This window comes from Muscardinus avellanarius, assembly GCF_963383645.1.
Source record: "Muscardinus avellanarius genome assembly, chromosome: 13".
In the NCBI taxonomy this organism is placed as follows: domain Eukaryota; kingdom Metazoa; phylum Chordata; class Mammalia; order Rodentia; family Gliridae; genus Muscardinus; species Muscardinus avellanarius.
This window is the reverse complement of record NC_137799.1, coordinates 7487548-7514284: the sequence shown is the minus strand read 5'-3', so window position 1 is coordinate 7514284 and position 26737 is coordinate 7487548. Positions and strand designations below refer to the sequence as shown.

Here is a 26737-nt window from a genome sequence, read left to right as displayed (position 1 = left end):
AGCTGTCTCTTGTGCTGGCCCAGTGACGTTGGCTGCTTCCCAGGGAGACAGGGTCTGTCCTGGCCTGCATGTTCCTTCCGCTTGAGGTCCCAGGAGACCGTGAAGGCTTGGTGCTGGCAGTCAGGAACACCCTGCAGGGTCTCGAGCTGGGCTGTGTGTGATGAGGCCCCTCACTCCCTGGCCTTGGGATGGGGCAGTGAGGCACTCTGGGAGAGGCTCAGCGTCCAGGGAAGGCCGCCCTTGTCCTCTGCGGTGCTGCAGGGCTGCACTTCCTGCCTCGTGTCAGATTTAGCAAGAGGGTTTTGTGGAGCAGAGTCTAGAGTCCAATAGATCCTGATGCAAATCCTGACTCCACCTCACGCCTCTGGGTTGCGATTCCTGACTCAGTTTCCTCTTGGAAGGCAGAGGAAGGCAATCTGCTTCACAGACCTGTAATGATTCCCAGCTACTCTGAAGACTGAGGTGGGAGGATTGCGAGTTGGGGGCCAGCCTGGGCAACTTAGGACACCCTCATCTCCTCCCCTCCCCCCCAAGAAGAATTGTGATGATCTGGTGAAATAACATGCATAAACCGGGCGTGGGGGCGCACGCTTGTAATCCCAGTATTTGCAAGGTTGAAACAGGAGGATCAAGGTTCACGGCCAGCCTCAGCTACTTAGTGAGGCCCTTTACAACTCAGTGAGACCCTGTTTCAACATAAAGAATAAAAAATAGAGCTGGGCCTGGTGGCGCATGCTTGTAATCCCAGCGCTTGGGAGGCTGAGACAGGAGGATCACACAGGTTCAAAGCCAGCCTCAGCTACTTAGTGAGACCTTGTTTCCAAATAAAATATAAAATAGGTCTGGGATTATAGCCTGGAGGTAGAAAAGCCCCTGGGTTCTACCCCCAGTACCAAAAAAACAAAAAATAGGTCTGGGGTGTAGCTCAGAGGTAGAATGCCCCCGGGTTCCATCCCCAGTATCAATCAATCAATCAATCAATAAATAACATGCATAAAGATCTAAGCAAAAAATATGCATGAACTAGCCGGCACAGTGGCACATGCTTGTAATCTCAGTCCTCAGGAGGCTGAGACAGGTTCGAAGCCAGCCCCTGCAGCTTAGCGAGGCTCTTAGCAACCCAGTAAGACCTTTCTTTTATAAGAAATAAAGTTGGGCTGGAGGTGTCGCTTGGAGGAGGAACGCCTCTGCAGTGCACATACCACCCGCACGAGCATGGACTGTGTAGAGCTGTTATTGTTTGGGGAAAACTTCTTGCTAATCTTCATAGCAGAGTCCATAGGAAGTGAAATGCTCTTAACTTTGTGGAAGGTAAAGATGTAATGATTCTCCGTCTGGGGCTGAGAATCTTGTTTAGCACATGGCTCATGGGTTTTATTTTGTTTTATTGGTACTGGGGATGGAACCCAGGGGCTTTCTACCTCCCGGTTGCACTCCCAGACCTATTTTATATTTTATTTGGAAACAGGGTTTCACTAAGCTTCTAAGGGCCTCACTAAGTACCTGAGGCTGGCTTTGAACCTGTACGATCCTCCTGTCTCAGCCTCCCAAGCGCTGGGATTATAAGCGTGCTCCACCACGCCCGGCTGCCTCATGGGTTTTAAAGGGGTGAGAGAGTGGAAGTTGGAGCAGAACTACTCGGCTCCCAGGCCTGGGCCTCCCTCGGCCAGCAGAGCAGAGGCGCTGTCTTCTGCCCCCAGGGCTGGGGCTGGGCACAGGGTCTGAGGCTTCTGTCTGGCTGCCTGCGGGCAGGTGCAGGGGGCAGGCCTGAGTCCAGGCCTGGTACTCCCGAGGTAGGCTTTGCTCTCCCTGTGCCCGGTGTGCTTCTGTCTGTGTGCGCCTTCGCGTGTCTGACCTGGTCCTCTGTCTCTCAGCTCTGTGCAGGTACCCTCTGGTCTGCGTGTCCCTGCTCTGCGGGAATGTGGACAGTGCCCAGGACCCAGTCAGCAGCCAGTTGAAGGCGTTCTCCTAGGAAGCTCTTGGGTGCCGGTCTTGCCATGGCGTTCCGGCGCACCGAGGGTGTGTCCATGATCCAGGCTCTGGCCATGACGGTGGCTGAGATCCCCGTGTTCCTGTACACGACCTTTGGGCAGGTAGGGGTTGAGCTGTGCCGCGGTCCTGCCGCTGACCCCTCTGATCTGAAACGCTGAGCCTCTCAGCCCAGTGTCCCTCCGCACCTGGGGGAGCCCGGCCCTGGTCACTGCTGGCGCAGCCACCTGTCTCTGTTCTGCTTCTCTGAGGGTTAGGACCTGGGTGCCAACCTGGTCTTCACTCTACGGCTGCGTGAGCTCTCGACCTCCGAGTCCCAGTCCATAGAAGTGGTCACGATTGCTTTTCCCAACAGCCTTGGATGTATGCAACTTCCTAGGCCCCTTGATATTTCTTGACACTCTGCCCTGCGGGATGCAGTCGTGCCCAAGGGGTTTCCGGGCCACCAAAACAGGGTTCGAGTGCTGTCCCTGTCCCCATGAGCGTGTCTCTTAACCCCTAAGCTCGGTTCCTCGTTTGGAGAGTAATGAGGATGCTGGCAGGTGCCGCTCAGTCTCTGGGCACTGCCTGGCGCAGTAGGCACTGCATCACCGTGCCCGTGATCGTTGGGCTCACCAGACCCCATCTCCGCAGCGATGGCCTTTTGCTGAATACGTACCCCTGCGGGCTGCGCTTCCCAGGTCCCTCCCCGGTGGTGCCTGCCTCTGCCACTCGTCTGGTTGGCAGAGGAGCGCTGCCCTGACCTAGGAGCTCTGGCTAGCTTCCCTGGGGCGGCATGACCTGGCCACCTTCCTCTCTCCTGCAGTCTGCGTTCTCACAGCTGCGGCTGACACCTGGCCTGCGCAAGGTCCTCTTTGCCACGGCCCTGGGGACCGTGGCCTTGGCATTGGCTGCTCACCAGCTGAAGAGGCGCCGGCGGAGGAAGAAGCAGGTTGGCCCCGAGGTGGGAGGTGAGCAGCTGGGCTCCGTGCCCCTGCCCATCCTCATGGCCCGGAAGGTCCCATCGGTTAAGAAAGGTCAGTGCGCAGTGGGCCAGCATTGGCCTGGAAACGTCGGGGGCGTAAATAACTGGGATCTCAAGGCGTGGTGGCACATGCTTGTAATTCCACCATTTTGGAGGCAGAGACAAGAGGATTGCTGTTTGAAGACAGCCTACTGCTTAGGCCCTCTGCAACTCTGTGAGACCCTGTTTCAAGATAAAGAATAAAAAATAGGGCTGGGGGTGTAGCTTGGAGGTAGAATGCCCCTGGGTTCCATCCCAGTACCCCCAAATAAATAAATAAACAAATAAGTGGGATCTCAGGCTAGTGCCTGCCTGTTGCACGGCCAGGATCCCTCATCCAGCAAGTAGGGTGACGGTAGAAGCCCTGCTCCAGTCATCGCAGGAGTGGGCGCACAGCGTGCCGGGGGCACTTGTCCAGGCGCCAGCGGTGGCGGCTCTGGGCGTTCTCACTGTTTGAGGACCCAGCTAGAGAGAGCTGGCGGGCGTGGCTTAAAGCCAGAGAGGGACGTGCCCTGCTCAGGAATAGAGAGGGCTCCTTGAAACAGCATTCCTCCTATGCCCCTTGTTTTTAAAACATGAAGGATGAAGCCAGATGTGGTGGCACACACTTGTGATCCCAGCATCTGGAAGGCTGAGACAGGAGGATTGCGCAGATTTGAAGGCAGCCTCAGCCACTTAGTGAGGCCCTCTGCAACTCAGTGAGACCCTGTTTCAAAATAAAGAATAAAAAATTGAGGTATAGCTCAAAGGTAGAATGCCCCTGGGTTCCATTCCCAGTACTTTAAAAAAAAAAAAATGATGCCAGGCGTGGTGGCGCACGCTTGTAATCCCCAGGCTTGGGAGGCAGAGACAGGAGGATCGCGCAGGTTCGAAGCCAGCCGCGCTGGCTTAAGAGACCCTGTTTCCAAATAAAAATATAAAAAATAGGTCTGGGAGTATAGCCCGGAGGTAGAAGGGCTTCCAGAAACCCCAGTACTATCAAAAATCAAAAATAAAAAAAAGTGAAATTCTATGCGGAGTCATACTTTTTATTTATTTATTTATTTTTATACATATTTTTGATTGAAAATACATGGTATACATTTAAACTGCACTCGGCGCCCTCTCCCCCCACCCGAGTCATAGTTTTTAATCTGTGCTCTGAGCTTTGACACGCACATCGTCATAGTCGCCCCCATGACCAATAATTGCTCTGCCAGGCCCGCCACCCCTCCTCCGCCATCAGCCGCGCTCCCCGCTGCAGCCCTAGCAGCCACTAATTTGGTTCTTGTTGTTGTTTTGTGTGTGTGTGGTGCTGCGGATTGAATCCAGGGGCATCCTGCCTCTGAGCTATACCCCCAGCCCTATTTATCTGGATTTGGAAATAGTCTCATTAAGTTGCGACAGTCTTACTCAATTGCTGAGGCAGGCTTTGAACCTGCAATCCTCCTGCCTCAGCCTCCCGTGTACTGTTTTGTTTATTTGTTTATTTATTTTACTGGCACTAGGGATCAAACTCAGGGGCATTCTACCTCCAAATTCCACCCCCAGCTGGAGTCTCACTACTTCTGAGGCTGTTCCTCAAACCTGCAATCCTCCTGTCTCCCAAGTACTAGGATTACAAGTGTGAGCCACCACACCTGGATGTTTAATTTTTTTAATTAATTAATTTATTTATTTATTTTTGCGGGTCGGGGGCTGGAACTAGGGGCATTCAACCTCCAAGCTACACCCCCTGCCCTATTTTTTATTCTTTATTTTATTCTTTCTTTATTATTATTTATTTATAATCTCACTGAGTTGCAAAGGGCCTCACTAAGTAGCTGAGGCTGTCCATGAACCGCGATCCTCCGGTCTCAGCCTCCCAAATGCTGGGATGACAAGCGTGCGCCACCACGCCTGGCTTATTTTTATTTTTATTTATCAATATTTTTGGTATGAGGGTTGAGCCCAGCTGCATTCTACCTCCAAGTTATGCCCCCAACACAATTTTATTTGAAAACAGGGTCTCCCTAGGTTGAGGGGGGCCTCGCTAAGTCACCGAGGCTGGCTTCGAACCTGCGGTCCTCCCGTCTCAGACTCCCAAGTACCGAGATGACAAGCATACGCAACCACCCCCGGCTGGCCTTGAGTTTGCAGTCCTGCCTCAGCGTCCAGAGTCACTGAGGTTGCAGGTGTGCACCACTCTGTCCAGCTGGCTGGTGTGGTTTTAGAAACCTCTATGGTCCCTCAGAATGTAACGCTGCTGTTTACCACACCAGAGTGGTTTTTTATCAATCTCTTTTGAAAGCAAGTTTTTTATAGGCTCTCATTTTGGGAAAATCTTGGGGGTTTTTTTTGTGTTTTTTTTTTTTTTTGAAGATTTAAAGAAGTTTATTAGAAAGATAGAAATACAGAAAATTGAAATACAGCTCCATACCAGACTGGCACGGAGGGGTGACTCGAAATGAATACACTCGAGAATCTTGTTTTAAGATTAAAGATGGCCGCGTGTGGTGGCCCACACTTGTAATCCCTGGGCCTGGGAGGCGGAGACAGGAGGATTGCGCAGGTTCAAAGCCAGCCACGCTGGCTTAAGAGACCCTGTTTCCAAATAAAAGTATAAAAAATAGGTCTGGGAGTATAGCCTGGAGGAAGAAGGGTTTCCAGGAACCCCCGTACCACCGAAAAAAGAAAAAAAAAAATTAAAGATGAGGCCAGGCGTGCAATCCCAGCACTCGGGTGGACGGTTCACGGACAGCCTCAGCTACTTAGTGAGGCCCTTTGCAACTCAGTGAGACCCTGTTTCAAAAAATAAAAATACTAGCCGGGCGTGGTGGCGCACGCTTGTCATCCCAGCATTCGGGAGGCTGAGACCTGGAGGATCACGGTTCGTGGACAGCCTCAGCTACTTAGTGAGGCCCTCTGTAACTCAGTGAGACCCGGTTTCAAAATAAAGAAAAAAAAATAGGGCAGGGGGTGTAGCTCGGAGGTAGAATGCCCCCGGGTTCCATCCCCAGACCCGCAAAAATAAATAAATAAATAAAAATACTAAAAAATAGGACTGGAGGAATAGGCCAGAGGCACAGTGCCCCTGGGCTCCATCCGCAGTACCTGCAAAATAAATAAATAAGATTACAAGATGAGCCGGGCGTGGTGGCACAGGCTTGTAAGCTCAGTACTTGAGAAGCTGAGACAGGAGGGTCAGGGTTCATGGCCAGCCTCAGCTACTTAGTGAGGCCCTCTGCAACTCAGTGAGTCCCTGTTTCAAAATAAAGAATAAAAAATAGGGCTGGGGGTGTAGCTTGAAGGTAGAGTGCCCCTGGGCTCCATCCCCAGTACCGAAAAAAAAAAAAAAAAATTTAAAGATGAGCTGAGCATGGTGGCAATGCCTGTAATTCCCATACTGGGGAGGCTGAAACAGGAGGATTACAGGTTTGAGGACAGCCTTAGCAATGTAATGAGATTCTCAGCAACCTAGAAAGACCCTATTTCAAGACAAAAAGATAAAAAGGGCGGGGGGTGTAGCTTGAGGTAGAATACACCTTAGTTCAATCTCTAATACAAAATAAAAGAGTAAAAGATAAAGCCCTCTGGGCATGACGGCTCACTCCTATAATCTCAGTACTTGGGAGGTTGAATCAGGAAGGTGGCAGGTTCGAGGCCAGCCTCAACAACTTAGCAAGACATTGTTTCTAAACAAAAAATAAAAGGGCTGGGGTTGTAACTCAGAGATAGAATGCCCCTGAGTTTATTTTCCAGTATAACACACGCACACACGCACAATGAAGTATAAGTGTGGTGGTACACATCTGTAGTCCCAGTATTTGGGAGGCTGAGACAGGAGGGTTGCAGGACTGAGTCTTTTTTTGTGTGCATGTGTGGTACTGGAGGTGGAACTCAGAGGCTTTCTACCTCCAGGCTATGCTTCCAGACCCATTTTATATTTTATTTGGAAACAGGGTCTCACTAAGTTGCTGAGAGCCTCACTAAGTAGCTGAGGCTGGCTTCGAACCTGCGCGATCCTCCTGTCTCAGCCTCCCAAGCGCGGGATTTGCAAGTGTGCGCCACCACGCCGGGCTCAGGACTGAGTCTAATGCAGAGTAACTTAGCAAGATCCTGATTCAGAATAAAATAAAATAGGACTGGAGGTGTAGCTCAGAGGAAGAGTAGCCCTGGCTTCCACCCCCAGAACCAAAAGAAATAAACAGTTATTATCTTGACTCCCTTTTGGAAAGAGAATTAATCAACCCACAGCACAGGCGGGCTGAGCCGGGAGGGTGGCGGGGAATGGCTGGACCCTGCTGCTCCTCTGGCGACCTGGAACGGTGCCCTGCCTCCCTCTACCAAGTGCCCTGGCGGGGCGCTCTGCTGTGACCCTGGCTTAGGAGGTCAGGACCTGCCCCCAGCTGCAGAAGCAGGGGCAGTGCAGGGGCGCCGGTGTGAGCCGCCCTCCTGTCCCCACAGGCTACTCCAGCCGGCGGGTGCAGAGCCCCAGCAGCAAGAGCAACGACACGCTCAGCGGCATCTCCTCCATCGAGCCCAGCAAGCGCTCAGGCTCCTCCCACAGCTTGGCCTCGGTGAGGAGCTGCGGGCTCTGGGGGAGGCCGGGCGCCCAGCACAGCCCCGGACTGGGACCTCAGGAGGCCTCCGGGCTGGCAGGGAGACAGTGTCCATTCATTCATTCATCCATTCACGCCCCCATGCACGCAGCCGTCCAGGATGGCCACTGATCACTGATCCCCGAAGGCACGGGTGGGAGACAGTGGGTAGGTGCAGAAGAGAGGCCGAGGGTCCCCGAGAAGGTGCATGCCTATTCCTAAGACGCTGAGCCAGCACCGCGTGGTGACGGGGCCCTGCCAGGTGTTGAGGATCTTGAGGTGATAGGACAGGGACGCTTGTGTCTTCCTGGAGTGTGGCTCTGGCTCATTTATTTACATAGTTATTCATTCAACTTGGTTGGAGCCTGGCACTGTCTGCGGACACAGAGGCGAGCTAGAGACGGCCTCGTGTGTCCTGGAGGAGCAGCAGCCTCCTCAGCAGAGCGGGCGAGAGGCCCTGGCACACCCTGGGCGCTCTCTGCCCTCCGTACCTCCTAGCGCGGCAGCGACTGTAACCCGGCCGGGAACGGGGCCCAGGGCGGGTGGGCATCGCGGCTGGCCTGTGGCGGGGTGGGGCGGCTCAGGCCCTGCAGAGCCTCAGTCCTGGCCCCATGCTTGGCACGCAGATGGTGGTGGTGAACTCGTCCAGCCCCACGGCGGCTTGCTCAGGCCCGTGGGAAGTCAGAGGGATGGAGGAGTCAGTGCCCGCCACCGACGGCAGTGCGGAGAGCCTCTATGTGCAAGGTGGGCCTGGGGAGCAGGGTGGCGGGAGGAACGCTTGGTGGGAGCCGGGAGGGGCTCGGGTCCCTTCTCCCAGTGCTACCCCACCCTGCCCACGCGCCCCTTCAGTGCTTTCCAGCTCTTTCTGCACAGGAAACAGTGGCTAGGAACACATCTGGCCTGAATGAAGGCCTCCGGGGCCCCTCTGAGGCGCCCAGGGCCCGCCTCCGTCCTGCCCGGGTCTGTTCCCAGGGCCTCTGCCTCGGCACTGGCTGCGCCCCTCTTGACTGCGGTGCGGGTGGGGGCCTGACTTTCTCTCCCTCCTGTGCCCAGGCATGGAGCTGTTCGAGGAGGCTCTGCAGAAGTGGGAGCAGGCGCTGAGCGTGGGCCAGAGAGGGGACAACGGCAGCACCCCCACGCCGGGGGACAGCCTCCGGAATCCAGAGACCGCCTCAGAGGTGCTGTCGGAGGTGGGTGGCCTCCTCGCGACCCTGCGCGGGTCGGCAGCCCACCCTCTCCCAACAGGCAGCCTCCCCTCTTGGACTGAAATTTCCCATTCACAAGTTCGTGTGAGCCGGGTGCTTGTAATCTCAGTACTTGGGAGGCTGAGACAAGGAGGATCGTGGTTCGTGGCCAGCCTCAGCTACTCAGTGGGGCCCTCTACAACTTAGGGATACTCTGTTTCAAAACAAAGAATAAAAATTAGGGCTGGGGGTGTAGCTCAGAGGTAGAATGCCCCTGGGTTCCATCCCCAGTGCTGCAGTAAGTAAGTAAATAAATAACATTTCACGTAACATATTTACATGAAATAACTATCCCATGTAATGTATTTCATGTAACATGCTTAGCAGACAGCCTGCCACGGGCTAGTTCTCAGTAAATGGACCGGAAGTGACAATCAGACCGTCACCCCACCTCTGGAGGAAAGCTTGCGTTGGTGAAGGATGGGAGGAAACGGACCGTGCTCCATAGTATCAAATTATTGGACCTTGCTTTTCCTTAATACATTTTTTTGAGGGGCACTCTCCAAATTTTCTGTAGTGAATATTTATTTATTATTATTAATTATTCTTTTTTGTGGTACTGGGGACTGAACCCAATGGCATTCTGTCTTCAAGCTGCACCCTCAACTCTTTTTTTTTAAATTTTAATTGAAGACCGGGTGTGGTGGCTCACGATTGTAATCCCCGCGCTTGGGAGGCTGAGACAGGAGGATCGCACGGGTTCGAAGCCAGCCTCAGCTACTTAGTGAGGCTCTCAGCAACTTAGTGAAACCCTGTTTCCAAATAAAATATAAAAAAGGTCTGGGAGAATAGCCCGGAGGTAGAAAGCCTCTGGGTTCCACCCCCAGTACCACCAAAAAAATTTTTTTAACTGATTGATTAATCAATGGTTTGATATTTTTGGTATAGGAGATGGAACCTAGGGGTAGTCTATCTCTGAGCTACATGTCCAGCCCTTTTTTTTTTTCTCCTTGCAGTACCGGGGATAGAACCCAGGGCATTGTACCTTTGATATATACCTCCAGCCCTATTTTTTAGTCTTTTTTTTTTTTTTTTTTTCTTGAAATGGTCTCACTGAGTTGCGAAGGGCCTCACTAAGTAGTTGAGGCTGTCCACAAACCTCGATCCTCAGTCTCCACCTCCCGAATGCTGGGATTACAAGCATGTGCCACCACGCCTGACTGGCCCTTTTTATTTATTTATTTATTTTATTTAATTAATTAATTTATTTATTTTTGCAGGTCTGGGGACGGAACCCAGGGGCATTTGACCTCCGAGCTACACCTCCTGCCCTATTTTTTATTCTTTATTTTGAAACAGGGTCTCACTGAGTTGCAGAGGGCCTCACTAAGTAGCTGAGGCTGTCTGCGAACTGCGATCCTCAGGTCTCAGCCTCCCGAATGCTGGGATTACAAACATATGCCACCACGCTCGGCTTTTATTTTTTATTTTGGTGGTACTGGGGTTCCTGGAAACCCTTTTACCTTCAGGCTACACTCCCAGACACCTATTTTTTGTATTTTTATTTGGAAACAGGGTCTCTTAAGCCAGCAAGGCTGGCTTTAAACCTGCACGATCCTCCTGTCTCTGCCTCCCAAGCGCGGGGACTACAAGCATGTGCCACCACACCCAGCTTAGTTTTGATTTTGAAACAGGGAATCACTGAGTTGCTGAAGGTCTTGCTAAATTGCTGAGGCTGGCCTCAAACATGTGGTCCTGATATGGTAGCGCACGCTTGTAATCCCAGCATTGGGGAGGCTGAGACAGGAACATTGCAGTTCGCAGACAGCCTCAGCTATTTAGTGAGGCCCTCTGCAACTCAGTGAGACCCTGTTTCAAAATAAAGAATAAAAAATAGGGCAGCAGGTGTAGCTCGGAGGTAGAATGCTCCTGGGTTCCATCCCTAGTACTGTAAAACAAAACAAAACAAAAAAAAACGGGGGAGGCCAGTCATGTTGGCACACACTTGTAATCCTAGTACTCGGGAGGCTTAGACAGGAGGATTGCAAATTCAAAGCCAACCTCAGCAATTTAGTAAGACCCTGTTTCCCAATAAAAATGAAATAGGGATGGGGGTGTAGCCCGGAGGTAGAGTGTCCCTGGGTTCAATCCATCTCCGGTACCGCAAAAACAAAAAAACAGAGGGAGGAAAGCCAGGCATGGTGGCGCCCGCCTGTAATCTCAGCACTTGGAGGCTGAAATAGAATGATTGCAGGTTCGAGGACAGCCTCAGCAAAGTAGCGAGCCGCAGTAACCTAGCAAGAGCCTATTTCCAAACAAAAAGGTAAAGGGCTGAGAGTATAGCTTGGAGGAGGTAGATGTCTCTGAGTTCCATCCCCAGGACCAAAAACCGGGAGGTTAATCCAGAGTTGCCACAACAAGGGAGGAGCCTGAAGGACCGGGTGGGGAGGCTGTGTTCCCCAGGCTCAGGCAGGACCGCAGGCTGGAGCTGGCGCCACGGTGGGCTGACCGAGGAGGCTTGCCTGCGTGGGGGGCAGGTGCGGTCTGGCAGAGTGCGGAGGGAGCATTTCTTTGCCCACTCCTCGTACCCTTCACCTCTGCCTTGGCACCTCCACCAGGAGCCAGCTGGCCAGTGGGGAAGTTTGCAGGACAGGGGTGGGCTGTGCCTGGTGTAGCCAGTCGCAGGTTGCAGGCCCACTTGGCCTCTTCTCTGGCAGGGGTACAGCTCAGAAGTCCCGCCCCGTGGGCGTGACCACTAGGATATGAAGGTGGGGCAGTGCCTGGGGTGGAAGGCGGAGACCCCAGTGCTTGGGCAGGTGGGCTCCTGCAGAACACGGGAGGAAAGAGGCCTGGGGGAGGTGGCCGTGCGTCCCACGTTGTACCCACTGTTCAGTACTTTTTGGAGTACTGGGGGTTGAATATAAGCGCTCCACCACTGAGCTCCTCTGGCCCTTTTTAGTTTTTATTTTGAGCCAGGTGGGCTCGTGCTTGTGATCCTCCTGTCTCAGCCTCCTGAGCAACTGAGATTACAGGCATGCACCACTGTGTCCTGCTGCCTCCGTAAGCGCCCCCATTTGGAGTGCCCTCCATAAGTGGGAGGGTCCCTGGAGGTTGGACGGGGGTCCCGGGCCAGGCGCCCCCTCAGTGTTGGCTGCCTTTGGGCTCATCCGGCCCTTCTCCCGAGGCCTCAGTGCTGAGCTGGCCCCGTCTCCTCCCAGGGTCCAGTTACGTGCAGGGGCAGGCCCTGGCAGCCTGCATGGAAACAGTAGTCGGCTGGCTTTGGGCCCAGAAGCTCCCAGGGTTGAGGGAACAGTGCCCTGTCCTCCGCGCCCGGCCCAGAGGCCCGAGGGAGTCCCAAATGCTGTACCCTTCTTGGAGGGTGGTGCCAGGTGACCCTTCACACTCCTCTTGGGCTCCTCCCTCTGCCTCTTGCCAGCGTCCAACCTGGGCCTCTCTGTGAGGATCCTCCTGGCACCCGCATCCTCCTCACACGGCCACCTGGACGCTGCGGGTCGTGTTACCTGGTGGCTGTGAGTCCAGAGCGCCACGCCCTGCAGTGCCTCCTCCCTGCTCCCAGCCTTGTGCCGCTCTGCCCTAGACACCTGACGTGTGCAACGTGCGGGAGGAAAGTGTATTTGGGCTCATGGTTTCAGGGTCGGCTTCCCAGTCCATGGTTGGCTCACTCCAGGGTTTTGGGCGAGAGGTGTCTGAGACCAAAGAGCCGAGCCGGAGGCGGGCAGGCAAGGGGGCTGAGAGTGAGGAAGGCCAGCACAAGGGTCACCCTTCTGGGGCGCACTCCGTGGGCCCTCTCCGGCCAGCCCCCCATGCTGCCCTCAAATACTAACCCTTCAGTGGACAATCCTCTCGAGGTCGGAGCCCTCACATCCAGACACATCCCACAAGACCACCTCGGGACGTGGCTTCCCGGGCCAGGCCTTTGACATGTAGCCTCTGGGGACAGGCCAGAGCCATGCCGTGGCCGCAACCACCACCTGCAGCGGCCGCCCTGTGTGGGTCACGCACATGACAGCAGTGTCGTCACCCCATTCTGCAGCAAGATGAACTGGTGTGCAGCGCTCTCCCAGGCACATGCGCTTAGCACACCCCAGGATTTCAGCCCCGCACACTCTGGGCTCTGCCCTGTTCTCCTAGAGTAGAAACAGTAATTACAGTCATTATTATGAGAGCCGACACCTGCCGTTCGTCCCCACGGGCTGGCACTGGCTAAGTACCTTGTTGGCCTTGTCTCCTGGAAGTTTTCCCTAAAACCCTAGGAGGGGGCACAGTTATTTCCACCGACACATAAACTCAGGTTTGGAATAGGGAAATTGTTTGCCACAGATCATGCAGTTTGGAACTGGTGTTACCAAGATCTGCACCAGGAGGGCTTGGCTATAGAGCAGTGCCGTTTAGTAGAAAGTCCCAGGTCACACTGAGTGTTTTCTAGAGATCACATTAAAAGGCAGAAAGAAATGGGTGAGATTCATTTAATAATATGCTTCATGTTGTCTGGGCGTGGTGGCACATGCTTGTAATCCCAGCATTTGGGAGGCTGGGACTGGAGGATCGCAGTTCGCGGACAGCCTCAGCTACTCAGTGAGGCCCTGTTTCAAAAAAAGAATGAAAAATAGAGTGTAGCTCAGAGGTCAAATGCCCCTGGGTTCCATCCCCAGACCCGCTAATAATAATAATAACAATAATAATAATAATAACTATTATTATTATTGTTATTATTATTATTATTTGCTTCATGCAATCTGGTATATCTAAAATCTGATCATTTCAACCTGTGGTCAACATAAAAACATTGCTGAGACGTTTTGGTGTCAGTGATTGAGCCCAGGGGCATTCTACTTCTGAACTACACCTTCAGCCCTATTTTATTTTTCATTTAGAAATAGGGTCCCAGCCGGGCTTGATGGCACACACGTGTAATCCCAACATTCAGGAAGCTGAGACCGGAGGATCGCGGTTCGCGGATAGCCTCAGCTACTTAGTGAGGCCCTCCGCAACTTAGTGAGACCCTGTTTCAAAATAAAGAATAAAAAAGTAGGGCAGGGGATGTAGCTCGGAAGCTGAATGCCCCTGGGTTCCATCCCCAGACCCGCAAAAAAAGAAATAGGGTCTCACTAAGTTGCTGAGAGCCTTGCTAGCATGCCGAGACTGCTGAGGCTGGCTTCGAACCCATGGTTCTCCTGTCTCAGCCTCCCAAGTACTGGTGTTACAGGCATGTGCTGCCACACGGGCTCTGCTGAGATAGTTAACACTTCTGGTTAAGCTGAACATTGGCACTCACAGGACGCCCCATTTGAGACTGGGCGTCGCGTGCTCGGGGGCCGCACGCAGTGGTGCCTCTGTGATGGGCAGCGCAGGCCTGGCGCTTGAGCTCCCGGTGCTGGGGTCCCAGAGCCGCCCTGCGCCCGGGGAGTTGACGGGAGCGGCTGACTGTCACCGTTCTTCCCACAGCCCGAGTCACAGCGCAGGGAGTTTGCGGAGAAGCTGGAGTCCCTGCTGCATCGGGCCTACCACCTGCAGGAGGAGTTCGGCTCCTCCTTCCCCGCCGACAGCATGCTGCTGGACCTGGGTGAGCCGGGCTGGCGTGTGGCGTGCCCGGCTCGGCCTGCTGGAGCAGGGGAGCCGGCTCACCCTCTCTCGCCGCTCTTCCAGAGAGGACCCTCATGCTGCCCCTCACTGAGGGCTCCCTGCGTCTGCGGGCCGACGACGAGGACAGCCTGACCTCGGAGGACTCCTTCTTCTCGGCCACAGAGGTGACGCAGCGTGGGGCGGCGCGGGGTGAGGCTGGGCCTCGGGCTCCCATGGAGGCCGCTAGATGAGTCCTGGGCTGCGGGGAAGCGAGGCGTTTCTCCCAATGGAGCAGCATTCGGCAGAGACCAGGCGCTGCCTCCTGGGCTGCTGGGAAGTCACTTGAGGCCGGGAGGCCTGGGAAGCCAGGCGTTGGGGCACCCAGGCTGGAGAAAGGCTCCCGTGCTCTCCTCCTCCTCCAGCCACTGGGGCCTTTGTTCAGCATCAGTCTCCTGCCATGGCCTCGTGCTGGCCATGATGCTCTTGCCTAAGCCGGGCGTGGTGGCGCACACTTGCAATCCCAGCATTTGGGAGGCTGAGACAGGAGGATCGCGGTTTGAGGACAGCCTCAGCTACTTAGTGAGGCCCTTTGCAACTCAGTGAGACCCTGTTTCAAAATAAAGAATAAAAAATAGGGCTGGGGGTGTAACTCAGAGGTAGAATGCCCCTGGTTCCATCTCCAGCACTGCAAAAAAAAAGAAAAGAAAGAAAAGAAAAATAAAAAGAAAAGAATATAAAATAGGGCTGGGGGTGTAGCTTTTTTGTGTGTGTGTGGTACTGGGGGTGGAGCCCAGAGGCTTTCTACCTCCAGGCTATACTCCCAGACCTTTTTTATATTTTATTTGGAAACAGGGTCTCACTAAGTTGCTGAGAGCCTCACTAAGTAGCTCAGGCTGGCTTCGAACCCGTGCGCTCCTCCTGTCTCAGCCTCCCAAGCGCGGGGATTACAAGCGTGTGCCACCACGCCCGGCGTTAGGGGGTGTAGCTTAAAGGTAGACTGCCGCTGAGTTCCATCCCTAGTATCACAAAAAATAAAAATAAAAAAGATGCTTTGGGCACAGAAGGACAGGAGTTGTGTCTAGTAGACACTCCTTTGGGAAGGGTGCCTGGAGAGGGGTCCTGAGGGCCAGAGCTGGCCTGGAACCCAGGCCTCCTGTTTCATGGGCCCTGTTCGTTCTGCTGTCCCCTCTGAGGGGCAGCCCTGCTGGCAGGCTGATGGGCGGCACCCTCGCCCAGGGGGTGCTGCTCACGGGCCTCCCGGCCGCTCCTGTGCACCTCCCTAGCTCTTCGAGTCCCTACACGTTGAAGACTTCCCGATCCCACTCTCCAGACCAGCCGCTGCGTACGAGGAGGCCCTGCAGCTGGTGAAGGACGGGAAGGTGCCCTGCCGGACCCTCAGGTGAGGACGGGGTCCTTCCCACGCAGAGAGTGGGGGAGCCGCGGTGCTGGGTGCGAGCAGGCGGCCAAGGCCGTGGTAGCCATCATTGGCGCCTGCCCTTGCTGTGGAGGACCTGTCCGGCCCTGAGAACTGAGACTAGCAGGTCTGTAACAATTAACTAAATAACGATAACAAATCAACTAAAAAGGTCGTTAATAGTTCATTATTGTCCTAAGTTCTCAGGGGTCCAGCCCCGGCACAGCAGTGGACACGGTTCCTCAGCCTGTGTCCTGACACAGCCCTTCAGTGCAGAGGTCAAGAACCACCCCTTAGGGCGGCCTGGACCAGCCCCGCACCGCCCTCGGCCCGCGTTGTCATCTGTGGCCATACGTAGGTCTCCTGGCCATCTTAGTTGACTTTCCTGGATGGTTTTCTGGTTATGGTTCCAGGATTTAAGTGTGTTTAAAAGTCCTCTGGAGCCGGGCGTGGTGGCGCACGCTTGTCATCCCAGCATTCAGGAGGCTGAGACCGGAGGATCGCGGTTCGTGGACAGCCTCAGCTACTTAGGCCCTTCGCAACTCAGTGAGACCCTGTTTCAAAATAAAGAATAAAAAATAGGTCTACAGGTGTAGGTCGGAGGTAGAATGCCCCTGGGTTCCATCCCCAGTACCACACACACACACACACACACACACACACACACACACCTGCAGTAAGCTGGGGATGGTGGCACATGCTTGTAATCCCAGCATTTGGGAGGGTGAAACAAGGATCCAGGTTCGTGGACAGCTTCAGCTGCTTAGTGAGGCCCTTTGCGACTCAGCAAGATTCTGTTTCAAAACAAAGAATAAAAAACAGGGCTGGTAGAGGATGTAGCTCGTAGGTAGAATGCCCCTGGGTTCCATACTCAGTACTGCAAAAAGAAAGTCTTCTAATCAATAGCTGTAAGACTGAGACAGGAGGATTGCAAGTTTGGGGCCAGCCTCAGCAATATAGCAAGACCCTGTTCAAAATAAGAAAAATAAGCCAGGTATAGTACACGCCTATAATCCCAGTACTTAGGCGGCTGAGACAGGAGGAGCACAGGTTCATGGCCAGCCTCAGCAACCTCGTGAGGCCCTCCACATCTTAGTGAGACTCTCTTTCAAAATAAAAAGTAAGCTGGGCGTGGTGGCGCACGCTTGTAATCCCAGCATTTGGGAGGCTGAGACTGGAGGATCGCGGTTCGCAGACAGCCTCAGCTACTTAGTGAGGTCCTTCTCAATTTAGTGAGACCCTGTTTCAAAATAAAGAATAAAAAATAGGGCTGGGGGGTGTAGCTCGGAGGTAGAATACCCTGGATTTCATCCCCAATAAATAAATAAACAAATAGGGGGTGTAGCTGAGAGGTAGAATGTTCCTGGGTTCAATCCCCAGTATCACACACACAAAAGCTGAAAACTCCAGTTAAAGCTGTGAATAGCGGGCGGCAAGGACCAGCAGAAGCCCCTGCCCAGTGCGCTGCATCCTGGAGCGGTTTGGCCATTTTGGTCTTTGCCAGCGAGGGCTGAGGGCTGGTTGTAGCCTAAAGGGTTAAGGTCAGCCCAGCCCCGGGGCCACGCTGCCACCTGTGCCCAGGGCCAGAGAGGCCGGCGTGGCCTAGACCGTGCAGTCAGCCTCTGCCTGTGCCCCGTGGCCCCGCAGCCAGGACAGAAGCTGGCAGCAGCCAGAGGCGACAGTGCGGGCCGGGCAGGCGGCTGGATGCCAGCTCCCCTCCCCTCCTAGGTGCCGCCCACGGCGCCTGTGGGCAGCGCTGGCTGTGACACCGTCTGTTCTTCCCCGCAGGACAGAGCTGCTGGGCTGCTACAGTGACCAGGACTTCCTGGCCAAGCTGCACTGCGTGCGGCAGGCCTTTGAGGTGCGTGTGGTCAGGGCCGCTGGGGAGGGCGGCCACGGCGCGTGGTGTCTAGCGGCCTCCGTCTCGGGCCAGCTCTCTCCCTCCCGGGCGCCCCGTGACCGCAGGCTCCCACCCAGCAGTGCCCTGGGCTCTGGGCAGCGCTCACGCCCTCCTCCCTTGTCCCCTAGGGGCTTCTGGAAGATGAAAGTAACCAGATGTTCTTCGGGGAGGTCGGCCGGCAGATGGTGACGGGCCTCATGACTAAGGCCGAGAAGGTAGCCGGGCTGCGGGCCCTGCCTTCAGGCTTTGCACCCCTGCAACCTTTTTTTCCTCCCAAACTTCTTCCTCCCTTCCTCCCTTCCTCCCTTCCTCCCTCCCTCCCTCCCTCCCTCCTTCCCTTCCTCCCTCCCCGTGGTACTGGGGATGAAACCCAGGGGCATTCTACCTTAGAGATACACCCCCTGCCCTATTTTTTATTCTGTTTTTGGAAACAGGGCCTCACTTAGTAGCTGAAGCTGGCGGTGAATACGGATCCTCCTGTCTCAGCCTCCCGAATGATGGGGTGACAAGCATGCGACACCATGCCCGGCTCCTCTTTCTTTTTTCTTTTTCTTTTTCTTTTCTTCTTTTTTAACAAACCATCGCTGCACATGATGACGCACACCTGTAATTTCAGTACTTGGGAGACTGAGACAGGAGGATCACAGGTTAGAGGACATCCTCGGCAACTTAGTGAGACTTTGTTTGAAAATATAAAGACTACTGCCAGGCGTGGTGGCGCACGCTCGTAATCCCCGCGCTTGGGAGGCGGAGACAGGAGGAGCGCGCAGGTTCGAAGCCAGCCGCGCTGGCTTAAGAGACCCTGTTTCCAAATTTTAAAAAAGTATAAAAAATAGGTCTGGGAGTGTAGCCAGAAGTAGAAGGGCTTCCAGGAACCCCAGTACCACCACCAAAAAAAAAAAAAAAAAGAAAATATAAAGACTAAAATAGGGCTGGGAGTGTGGCTCAGAGGTAGAATGTCTGAGTTCTATCTCTAGTACCAGGGGAAAAAAAAAAAAAAAAACCAGTGTAAGCTAGGTGTAGTAGTGCATCCCAGTGAGGCTGAGAGAGGAGGATCGCAGGATTGAGGCCAGCTTCAGCAACTCAGTGAGGCCCACTGCAATTTAGCACGACCCGGTTTCAAAAAGAAAATTAGCCTGGCACAATGGCACAGATTTGTAATCCAAGTAGAGGGGAGGCTGAGACAGGAGGATTGCAGACTCGCAGCCAGCCTCAGCAGCTTAGAAAGGCCCGCGGCAACTGAGTGAGATCCTGTTTCAAAATAAAAATAAAATAGAGCTGGGGGTGCAGCTTGCAGGTAGAGTGCCTCTGGATTCAATCCCTAGTACCACTAAATACATACATACATACATACATACATACATACATACATACATACTTTTTTTGGTAAATGTGGTACTGGGGATTGAATCAGGGACATTCTACCTCTGAGCTGCCCAGCCCTATTTAATTTAATTTAATTTTTATTTTTTAAAATTATTTTGCGGGTCTGGGGATGGAACCCAGGGGCATTTGACCTCCCAGCTACACCCCCTGCCCAATTTTTTATTCTTTATTTTGAAACCGAGTCTCACTGAGTTGCAGAGGGCCTCACTAAGTAGCTGAGGATGTCCGCGAACCGCGATCCTCCTGTCTCTGCCTCCCAAATGCTGGGATGACAAGCGTGCCCACCACGCCCAGCTCCTATTTTATTTTGAAACAGGGTCTCTCTGGGTTGATGAGAGCCTCACTCTGTGCTGAGACTGTCCTTGAACCCGTGATCCTCCTGTCTCAGCCTCCCAAGTAATGGGATTAGAAGCATGTGCCACCACGCCTGCCTTTACCCTTTTTTATTTAAACAACTCTGTTGTGAAATACACACAAAGAGAGCATGGAAAATGATGTATTGGTTTTAACAAATGAAAGGAACCCTGAGGGCTCACCCAGCCACTTGGCCCTGCATCCTGCTTGGGGGTGTCTGACCCCTTACTCAGCAGGGCGCCCCTGGCATGGGTGTGGGGTGTGCATCCTTCCTGTCCTGGAGCTGCAGCCTCTTCGCAATGCTCTGGGTTCATTACCCCCCAGCACCTGCTGTTTACCCAGCAGCGGGCTCTGTGCTGAACTCACACATCTTCACCGCCAGTTGTTCCTGGGCCTCACCACTGGCGGCAGACGAAACCGCCTGGAGAGGGCAAGGGCCTGCCTGGGCTCTGGGCAAGCGACTGTGGACCTGGCTTTGCAGCCGGGTGGGCTTGGCCCGGCCTGTGTCCTACGCTGCTCAGTGTGGCCCCAGGGTGGGGGTGGGGAGACAAGGCCAGCACCAGCCTCCACCTAGCATGGAGTTGGGTTTTCAGAGTCTCCAAGAAGTGGCGCATGCTTGTAATTCCAGTAATTGGGAGGCTGAGACAGGAGGATCACAGGTTCGCGGCCAGCCTCAGCTACTTAGAGGCCCTCTAGAATTTACTGAGATCGTGTTTTAAAATAAAGAATAAAAAATAGGGATGGGGTGTAGCTCAGAGGTAGAAGCCCCTGGGTTCCATCCCCAGTACCAAAAAAAAAAAAAAAAAAAAAAAAGTTAAAGAGGCTGTTTGGAGCTGAGTATGGTGGCGCACGCTTGTAATCCCAGCATTTGGGAGGCTGAGACCAGGGGATCACGGTTCACAGACAGCCTCAGCTACTTAGTGAGGCCCTCTGCAACTTAGTGAGACCCTGTTTCAAAATAAAGAGTAAAAAATAGGGCAGAGTGTGTAGCTTGGAGGTCAAATGGCCCTGGGTTCCATCCCCAAACTCGCAAAAACAGCCCAAAAAAAGAGGCTGTTTGGTTGGGCATGGTGGCATGCACACCTGTAATCTCACTACTTGGGAGGCTGACACAGGAGGATTGTAGTTTTGACGCTAGCCTCAGCAACTTAGTGAAACCCTGCTTCAAAATAAATAAAATAGGTCTGGGGAGCTAGGTATGGTGGCGCATGCTTCTAATCCCAGTACTTGGGAGGCCGAGAGGAGGATCACAGGTTTGAGGACGGCCTCAACAAATGGTGAAATTCTCATCAATTTATTGAGAACTTTATTTATTTATTTTTTTCAGTACCAGGGATTGAATCCAGGGGCATTCTACCTCCAAGGTACACCCCCAGCTCTATTTTTTATTCTTTATTTTGAAACAGGGTCTCACTAAGTAGCTGAGGCTGGCTGCGAACCTATGATCCTCCTGTCACAGCCTTTTAAGTACTTGAAACATTGTCACCAAAAAATTAATTAATTAATTAAAAAATAAGCCAGGAGTGGTGGAGCAGCTTGTAATCTCAGCATTTGGGAGGCTGAGACCGGAGGATCATGGTTCAAGGACAGCCTCAGCTCCTTAGTAACTGAGGGCCCTCTGCAACTCAGTGAGACACTGTTTCAAAATAAAGAATAAAAAAGTTGGGATGGGAGTGTAGCTCGGAGGTAGAATGCCCCTGGGTTCCATCTTAGTACTGGGAAACAAACAAACAAACAAACAAACAAAAACCAGAAAGAAAGAAAAAATAAAGTAGGGTTAGAGGGGGTAGGTCAGTGGTAGAAGGCCCTGAAGTTCCATCCTTAATACCACACACACAAAAGAAAGAAAGAAAGAAAGAAAGAAAGAAAGAAAGAAAGAAAGAAAGAAAGAAAGAAAGGAAGGAAGAAAGGAAGGAAGAAAGGAAAAAGAAAAAAAAGAAGAGAAAGAAAGAGAAAGGAAAGTGGCTGTTCGGCAGCCCCGGAGCACCAGGCCTGTGCAGAGCCGGTGATGGAGCAGGAGCCCAAGTGGCCCCGGTAGGCTTCCCAGTGTGGTCTGGGCCAGCCCCGTGGGCAGTGCCAGGCTCTGGGGTCCTAGCATCACCGAGGACTTCTGGCTGTGTGTCTCTTAGCTGCCACCAAAACCTCTGAGCTTCAGCACATGGGCTTACGAGGGCGTGTTCCTTATCTGACCTGCTCAGCTGGCTGCTAGAGGCCTGGGGGCCAGCCCTGACCTCCCTCCCATTTATGACTGAGGCTCGGAGGTCAATGCACAGCCCAGGATCATTCCAGGAAATTCTCATGAAAACAGCTGGGTGGGCTGGGCTGGCTCGGAGCCCTGGCTATTCGGAGGCTGAGATCGGAGGATCACCTCAGCCCAGGAGCTCAAGACCAGCCCAGGCAACACGATGAGAGTCCACCTCAAGGGAACTTAACGAAAAATATATGTTTGTATTTTATAGTATTGGAGATGGACCCCAGGGGCATTCTGCCTCTGCGCTATACCCCCAAACCTTTTTATGTCATTTTATTTATTTATTTGTATGGTACTGGGGATAGAACCCAGGGGCATCTACCTTCGAGCTACACCCCCAGCCCTGTTTCATTTTTATTTTGAAACAGAGTCTCACTAAGTTGCAGAGGGCCTTGTTAAGTTACCTCAGCGGCCCTCAAACCAGTGATCCCCCTGTCTCCACCTCCCAGGTACTGGGATTACAAGTGTGCACAACTCTGTCCGGTTTTTATTTTTTATTTTGAAATAGGGTCTTGCTAAGTTGCTGGGAGCCTTGAACTTGTGATCCTCCTGTCTCAGTCTCTCAAGGGCTGGGATTATCGGCGAGCCTGCCGTGCCCAGCTCCTGCAGCAGTCTTGTGTTACTGAATGCTTAGGGGCTGGGCACTGGGCTGGTTGACAGGTATGAGCCCCTCGGCTCAGCCAGGATGGCCGTAGAGTGTGGGCTGTGGCTCCTCCGTCTCACCGCTGAGGCCTGGGGTCAGGAGGTGCGGCTCTCCGGCTCCTGACTTAAGCCTCCTGTTCTCCCGCGTCCCTCCCGAGCGAGGCCGTGCTGTGGACTCTGCGCCTCTGGAAGGCAGCAGGCGCGGGGTGGCCTCTGCCTCGGGCGCCCGGGGCCTCTGGAGGCCGTTGCGGCAGGCGGGAGCTGCTTGCTTGCCTCATCTCTCTGGGGCAAGGCCCACCTCGGCATGGCCCCATCCACAGGCCGGCCGTCCCTGTGGGTCTACTCCAGCTGGGTCTTGGGGCCTCGCCCACTCAGAACAGAATGCGCTTCTCCCCACAGAGTCCCAAAGGCTTCCTGGAGAGCTATGAGGAGATGCTGAGCTATGCCCTGCGGCCTGAGACCTGGGCCACCACCCGGCTGGAGCTGGAGGGCCGCGGGGTGAGTGGGCCGGTCTGCCTCCGGGGCCTCGCCCCTCCGCTCTGTGGGGGCAGGCTGGGTTCCCCTCGGGTCCCGGGCAGCCGTGATGGCTCCTTGGCTGCTCAGGCCCTGGTCCCGGCCTGAGCTGCACCCCACTTGGAGAGAGTGTCCTTCCCTGGGCCGCAAAGCCAGCGCTGCCCTCGCCTGCCTCCGCCTCTGCGCTGGCTCTGGTCACAGCCCCCGCCCCGCAGGTGGTGTGCATGGGCTTCTTCGACATCGTGCTGGACTTCATCCTCATGGACGCCTTCGAGGACCTGGAGAGCCCCCCATCCTCCGTGCTCGCCGTCCTGCGGAACCGCTGGCTGTCGGACAGCTTCAAGGAGACGGTGAGCCCCCGCCCCACGCCCAGAGGCACTCGCCCCACCCTTCCCACTCCACCCGCTTGGGGCACCCCCCATCGGGCTGCTCTGTGCAGGACCCGAGGCTGCCAGGCCTGGGATGCAGTCCAGGCCCGCAGTGCTCCCCTCCGCCCTAGTTCAGAACGGATGGGTTGCTCCCACAGTGCGGCTGCACTGAGCTCTACTCATTGTGTCTGGATTCATTCTACTGCAATTTTAATGCATTCTATTAAATTAAAAAAATGAGAGCTGGGCCTGGTGGGACACACATACCTGTAATCCCAGTCATTTGGAAGGCTGAGGCAGGAGGGTCACAGGTTTGGGGCCAGCCTCAGCAACTTAGTAAGACCCTCTTTCAAAATAAAAAGGGCTGGAGTGTAACTCAGAAGTAGAATTCCCCTGGGTTCAATCCTAGTGCCAAGAAAAAAAAATTTGGAAGCCAGGCATGGTGGCGCATACTTGTAATCCCAGCATTCGAGAGGCTGAGACCGGAGGACCGCAGTTAGAGGACAGCCTCAGCTACTTAGTGAGGCCCTCTGCAACTTAGTGAGACCCTGTTTCAAAATAAAGAATAAAAAATAGGGCTGGGGGTATAGCTTGAAGGTAGAATGCCCCTGGATTTCATCTAAAGAAATAAAGTAGGGCGTGGTGGCGCACACTTGTAATCCCAGCATTTGGGAGGCTGAGACAGGAGGATCGCACAGGTTCAAAGCCAGCCTCAGCTACTAAGTGAGGCCCTTTGCAACTCAGTGAGAACCTGTTTCAAAATAAAGAATAAAAAATAGGGCTGGGAGGTAGACTGCCCCTGGTTTCCATCCCCAGTACAAAAAAAAAAAAGAAAGAAAATAGGAATTGGGCTGGGGTGTAGCATGTAGGTGGGGTGCCCCTAGATTCAATCCCCAGTACCAAAAAGAGTCGGCGTGGGGGAGAGCCCCGCAGGGACGGGCACGACGCCCGGGCCATGCCCCCCGGGCTGCTCCTCAGCCGGCAGTCACCTTGGCTCCTCACAGGCACCAGCTGCAGGGGCTGCGCCAGGGCCGTTTTATAGAGGAGGAATCTGAGGCTCAGAGATCAGCACCTCTCCAGAGAGCCGGCAGTAAGGGCTGGAGCCCAGACCTAAGTCAAGGGGCAGCCGCCAGGTTAATGAGGAGAAGCAGGGGTGCTCGGGCCCAGCCCGTCTTCCTGTGTGGGCCGGGTGGGGTGCTCGGGGCTGCGTGGTGCCTCTCCTGACAGAGGGGTGCTGTGCTTCTGTTACGGTTGTAATGGTGCTGAGGGCTCTTTTTCTCAATTCAACTAAAACTTGTTGAATAGGGAAATTAAAACTAACAGGCAGCTTGGCGCAGCTTCAGCGAGTCCTTATGACAAAATCGTAGGAGATAGAAAGGGAAGAGAAGAAAAGTAGTGTGCGTGGGGTACGCCGGAGAGCTCTGCCCCCCTCTCCGTCCCGGCCTGTAAATACAGATTTTGTATCGGGATGTTCTTAGCAGTTACCAGGCAGCAGCTGCTCAGGTTTTTGCCAGGTGGTACCTTTTCGTCTCCAGACAGTGGCTTACTAAGCGCAGAGGTCAGTACCCACCTCGCTCCACCTCTGCTTTATCAGGCTGTATCGGCTGCTCATCAACTATGCTTTGAAGCAGCCCCAGTCACCTTTCCTGTACCCAGGCCGGGCCACGAGGAGAGGAGGCACACAGAGGCTCTGATCGCCTTCCCATATCTTTAGGACTAACGCCTTCAGTTGTCTTTAGGACCTCTAAGGCTAAAGACCTTCATTTCCTTTACATTCTTTTTTCTGTATGTGTGGTACTCGGGACGGAACCCAGGGGCATTCTGCCTCCAAGATGCACCCCCAGCCCTATTTTTTGTTCTTCATTTTGAAACAGGGTCTCGCTGAGTTGCAGAGGGCCTCGCTAAGCAGCTGAGGCTGGTCACGATCCTTGACTTAAATCTGGACTCTCAAACGCTGGGGTTACAAACCTGCGCCACCACGCCGGGCTCTTTGCGTTCTTACTATAGGTTAGTCATTAGGACAAAGGCCAGAGAGGGGAGCTCTGCAGTAGGACAGACTCCCCCCAACCCCCACCTGCACGCCTGCACAGCACCCAGACTCCAACTGCTTTTTACAGTTTGGAAATTTAAGACTGGAGCAGTTTTCCAATGCTGGCATGCCTTCTCTACCTTAGGCCCTGGCCACTGCTTGCTGGTCGGTCCTGAAAGCCAAGAGGAGGCTCCTGATGGTGAGTGACCCAACAGCCCAGGCAGGGTACTGGGGCCCCTCCCCCCGGCCCCCTTTGGCCTGTATCCCTCCCACGGCGCTGCGCTGTCTCTGTTGGCGGGAGCCCTCCTAGGGCAGGTGGATCCCTTTGGTCTCCCCGGGGCCTGGTGGAGTCGGCTGTCCGTTTTGTCTCAGGGGAGGAGAAGGGCACCCGGAGCTGCTTATGCATAGGACGGGCTGGCTGGGCCGAGGCGGCCTGGGGGCTCACTGCGGGGGCACAGGCAGAGCCCTCCTGCCCAGCAGGCCACACTTACCTCTGCCCCAGGAAGACTGCACTACCTTGGTTGCCGTCTCCGCTCCCCTCTACTTTGGGCCCTTCTGCCCAGCTGGTACCAGCTGCGGCTGCCACTGCTCTGGGCCCGCCCTTGCCCAGCCCACCAGGGCCCTGCAGCGGGCACCCCTCTGGCCGCCCCAAGGACCCCCGGCTGCAGGAGCTCGAGTTGCTTGCCCAGGGCCATCTAGCCAGGACGTCAGTGAGCCTTTAGATGAGGGTCTGGTGGTCCTCCCCCAGCCCAGTCTGGCTCCTCAGCCCTGCCGTCCCCCACAGGTCCCCGACGGCTTCATCTCCCACTTCTACTCCGTATCGGAGCACGTTAGCCCCGTCCTGGCCTTCGGCTTCCTTGGACCCAAGCCCCAGCTGGCTGAAGTCTGTGCTTTCTTCAAGGTATGCAGGAGCAGTGCGCTCTCAGCCCCAGAGATGCCACAGTTCAGAGGGTCCAAGTCTGCCCTGGAGGGAAAGCCCCAGGGAGCCCCAGGAGGGCACATGCCCAGGGACCGGAGGGAATGGGTCGGGCTCCTGTGCTGGGAGGGGGACTTCCTCAGGCCTGCGGGGTGTCTGGGGCGCCCAGGCCAACACCAGCCCTGTGCCCCAGCACCAGATTGTGCAGTACCTGAGGGACATGTTCGACCTGGACAACGTACGCTACACATCAGTGCCGGCGCTGGCGGACGACATCCTGCAGCTGTCCCGGCGCCGCAGTGACATCCTGCTGGGCTACCTGGGGGTGCCAGCGGCCAGCAGCACTGGTCTGAATGGGGCGCTGCCCCGGGAGAACGGGCCCCTGACCGAGCTGTAGCATAGCTGGCACAGGCTGGAGGCGGTGGCCGTGGATGTGCCTGCCCCTCCTTGGGTTGGCATCCGGATGTCGAGGTTGCCGAAGGCAGTGCCCGGAGCTCGCCCCATCCCCCTCATCTGGGAATCCCCAAAGCTCAGGGCCAGCAGAAAAGGGCGGTGCAGAGAGAGGAGGGTGCTGTGGAGGTTTGGGGCCGGAAGAGCCAGAATGTGGGACCCTAGGACCTGCAACCACCCCAGGGCCGCGGGCAAG

The 26737-nt window shown here is 54.6% G+C and overlaps 1 protein-coding gene across 2 annotated transcripts; it reads left to right on the top strand.

Moving 5' to 3' along the window:
• Window positions 1–1997: 1997 nt before the first annotated feature.
• MIGA2 (mitoguardin 2) lies at window positions 1998–26488 on the top strand (the record flags this gene model as incomplete). Of its 2 annotated transcripts, XM_080709619.1 has the most annotated exons (15): window positions 1998–2093; window positions 2795–3005; window positions 7418–7530; window positions 8178–8295; window positions 8605–8741; window positions 14202–14319; window positions 14403–14503; window positions 15602–15717; window positions 17521–17593; window positions 17761–17847; window positions 22665–22763; window positions 22994–23128; window positions 25321–25374; window positions 25960–26076; window positions 26285–26488. In XM_080709619.1, 15 exons carry the CDS (start codon window positions 1998–2000, stop codon window positions 26486–26488), a joined length of 1779 nt encoding a protein of 592 aa, XP_080565745.1. The 2 variants fall into 2 exon arrangements, with proteins under 2 accessions (XP_080565745.1, XP_080565746.1); XM_080709620.1 differs by lacking the exon at window positions 25960–26076.
• Between the last annotated feature and the right edge of the window lie 249 nt (window positions 26489–26737).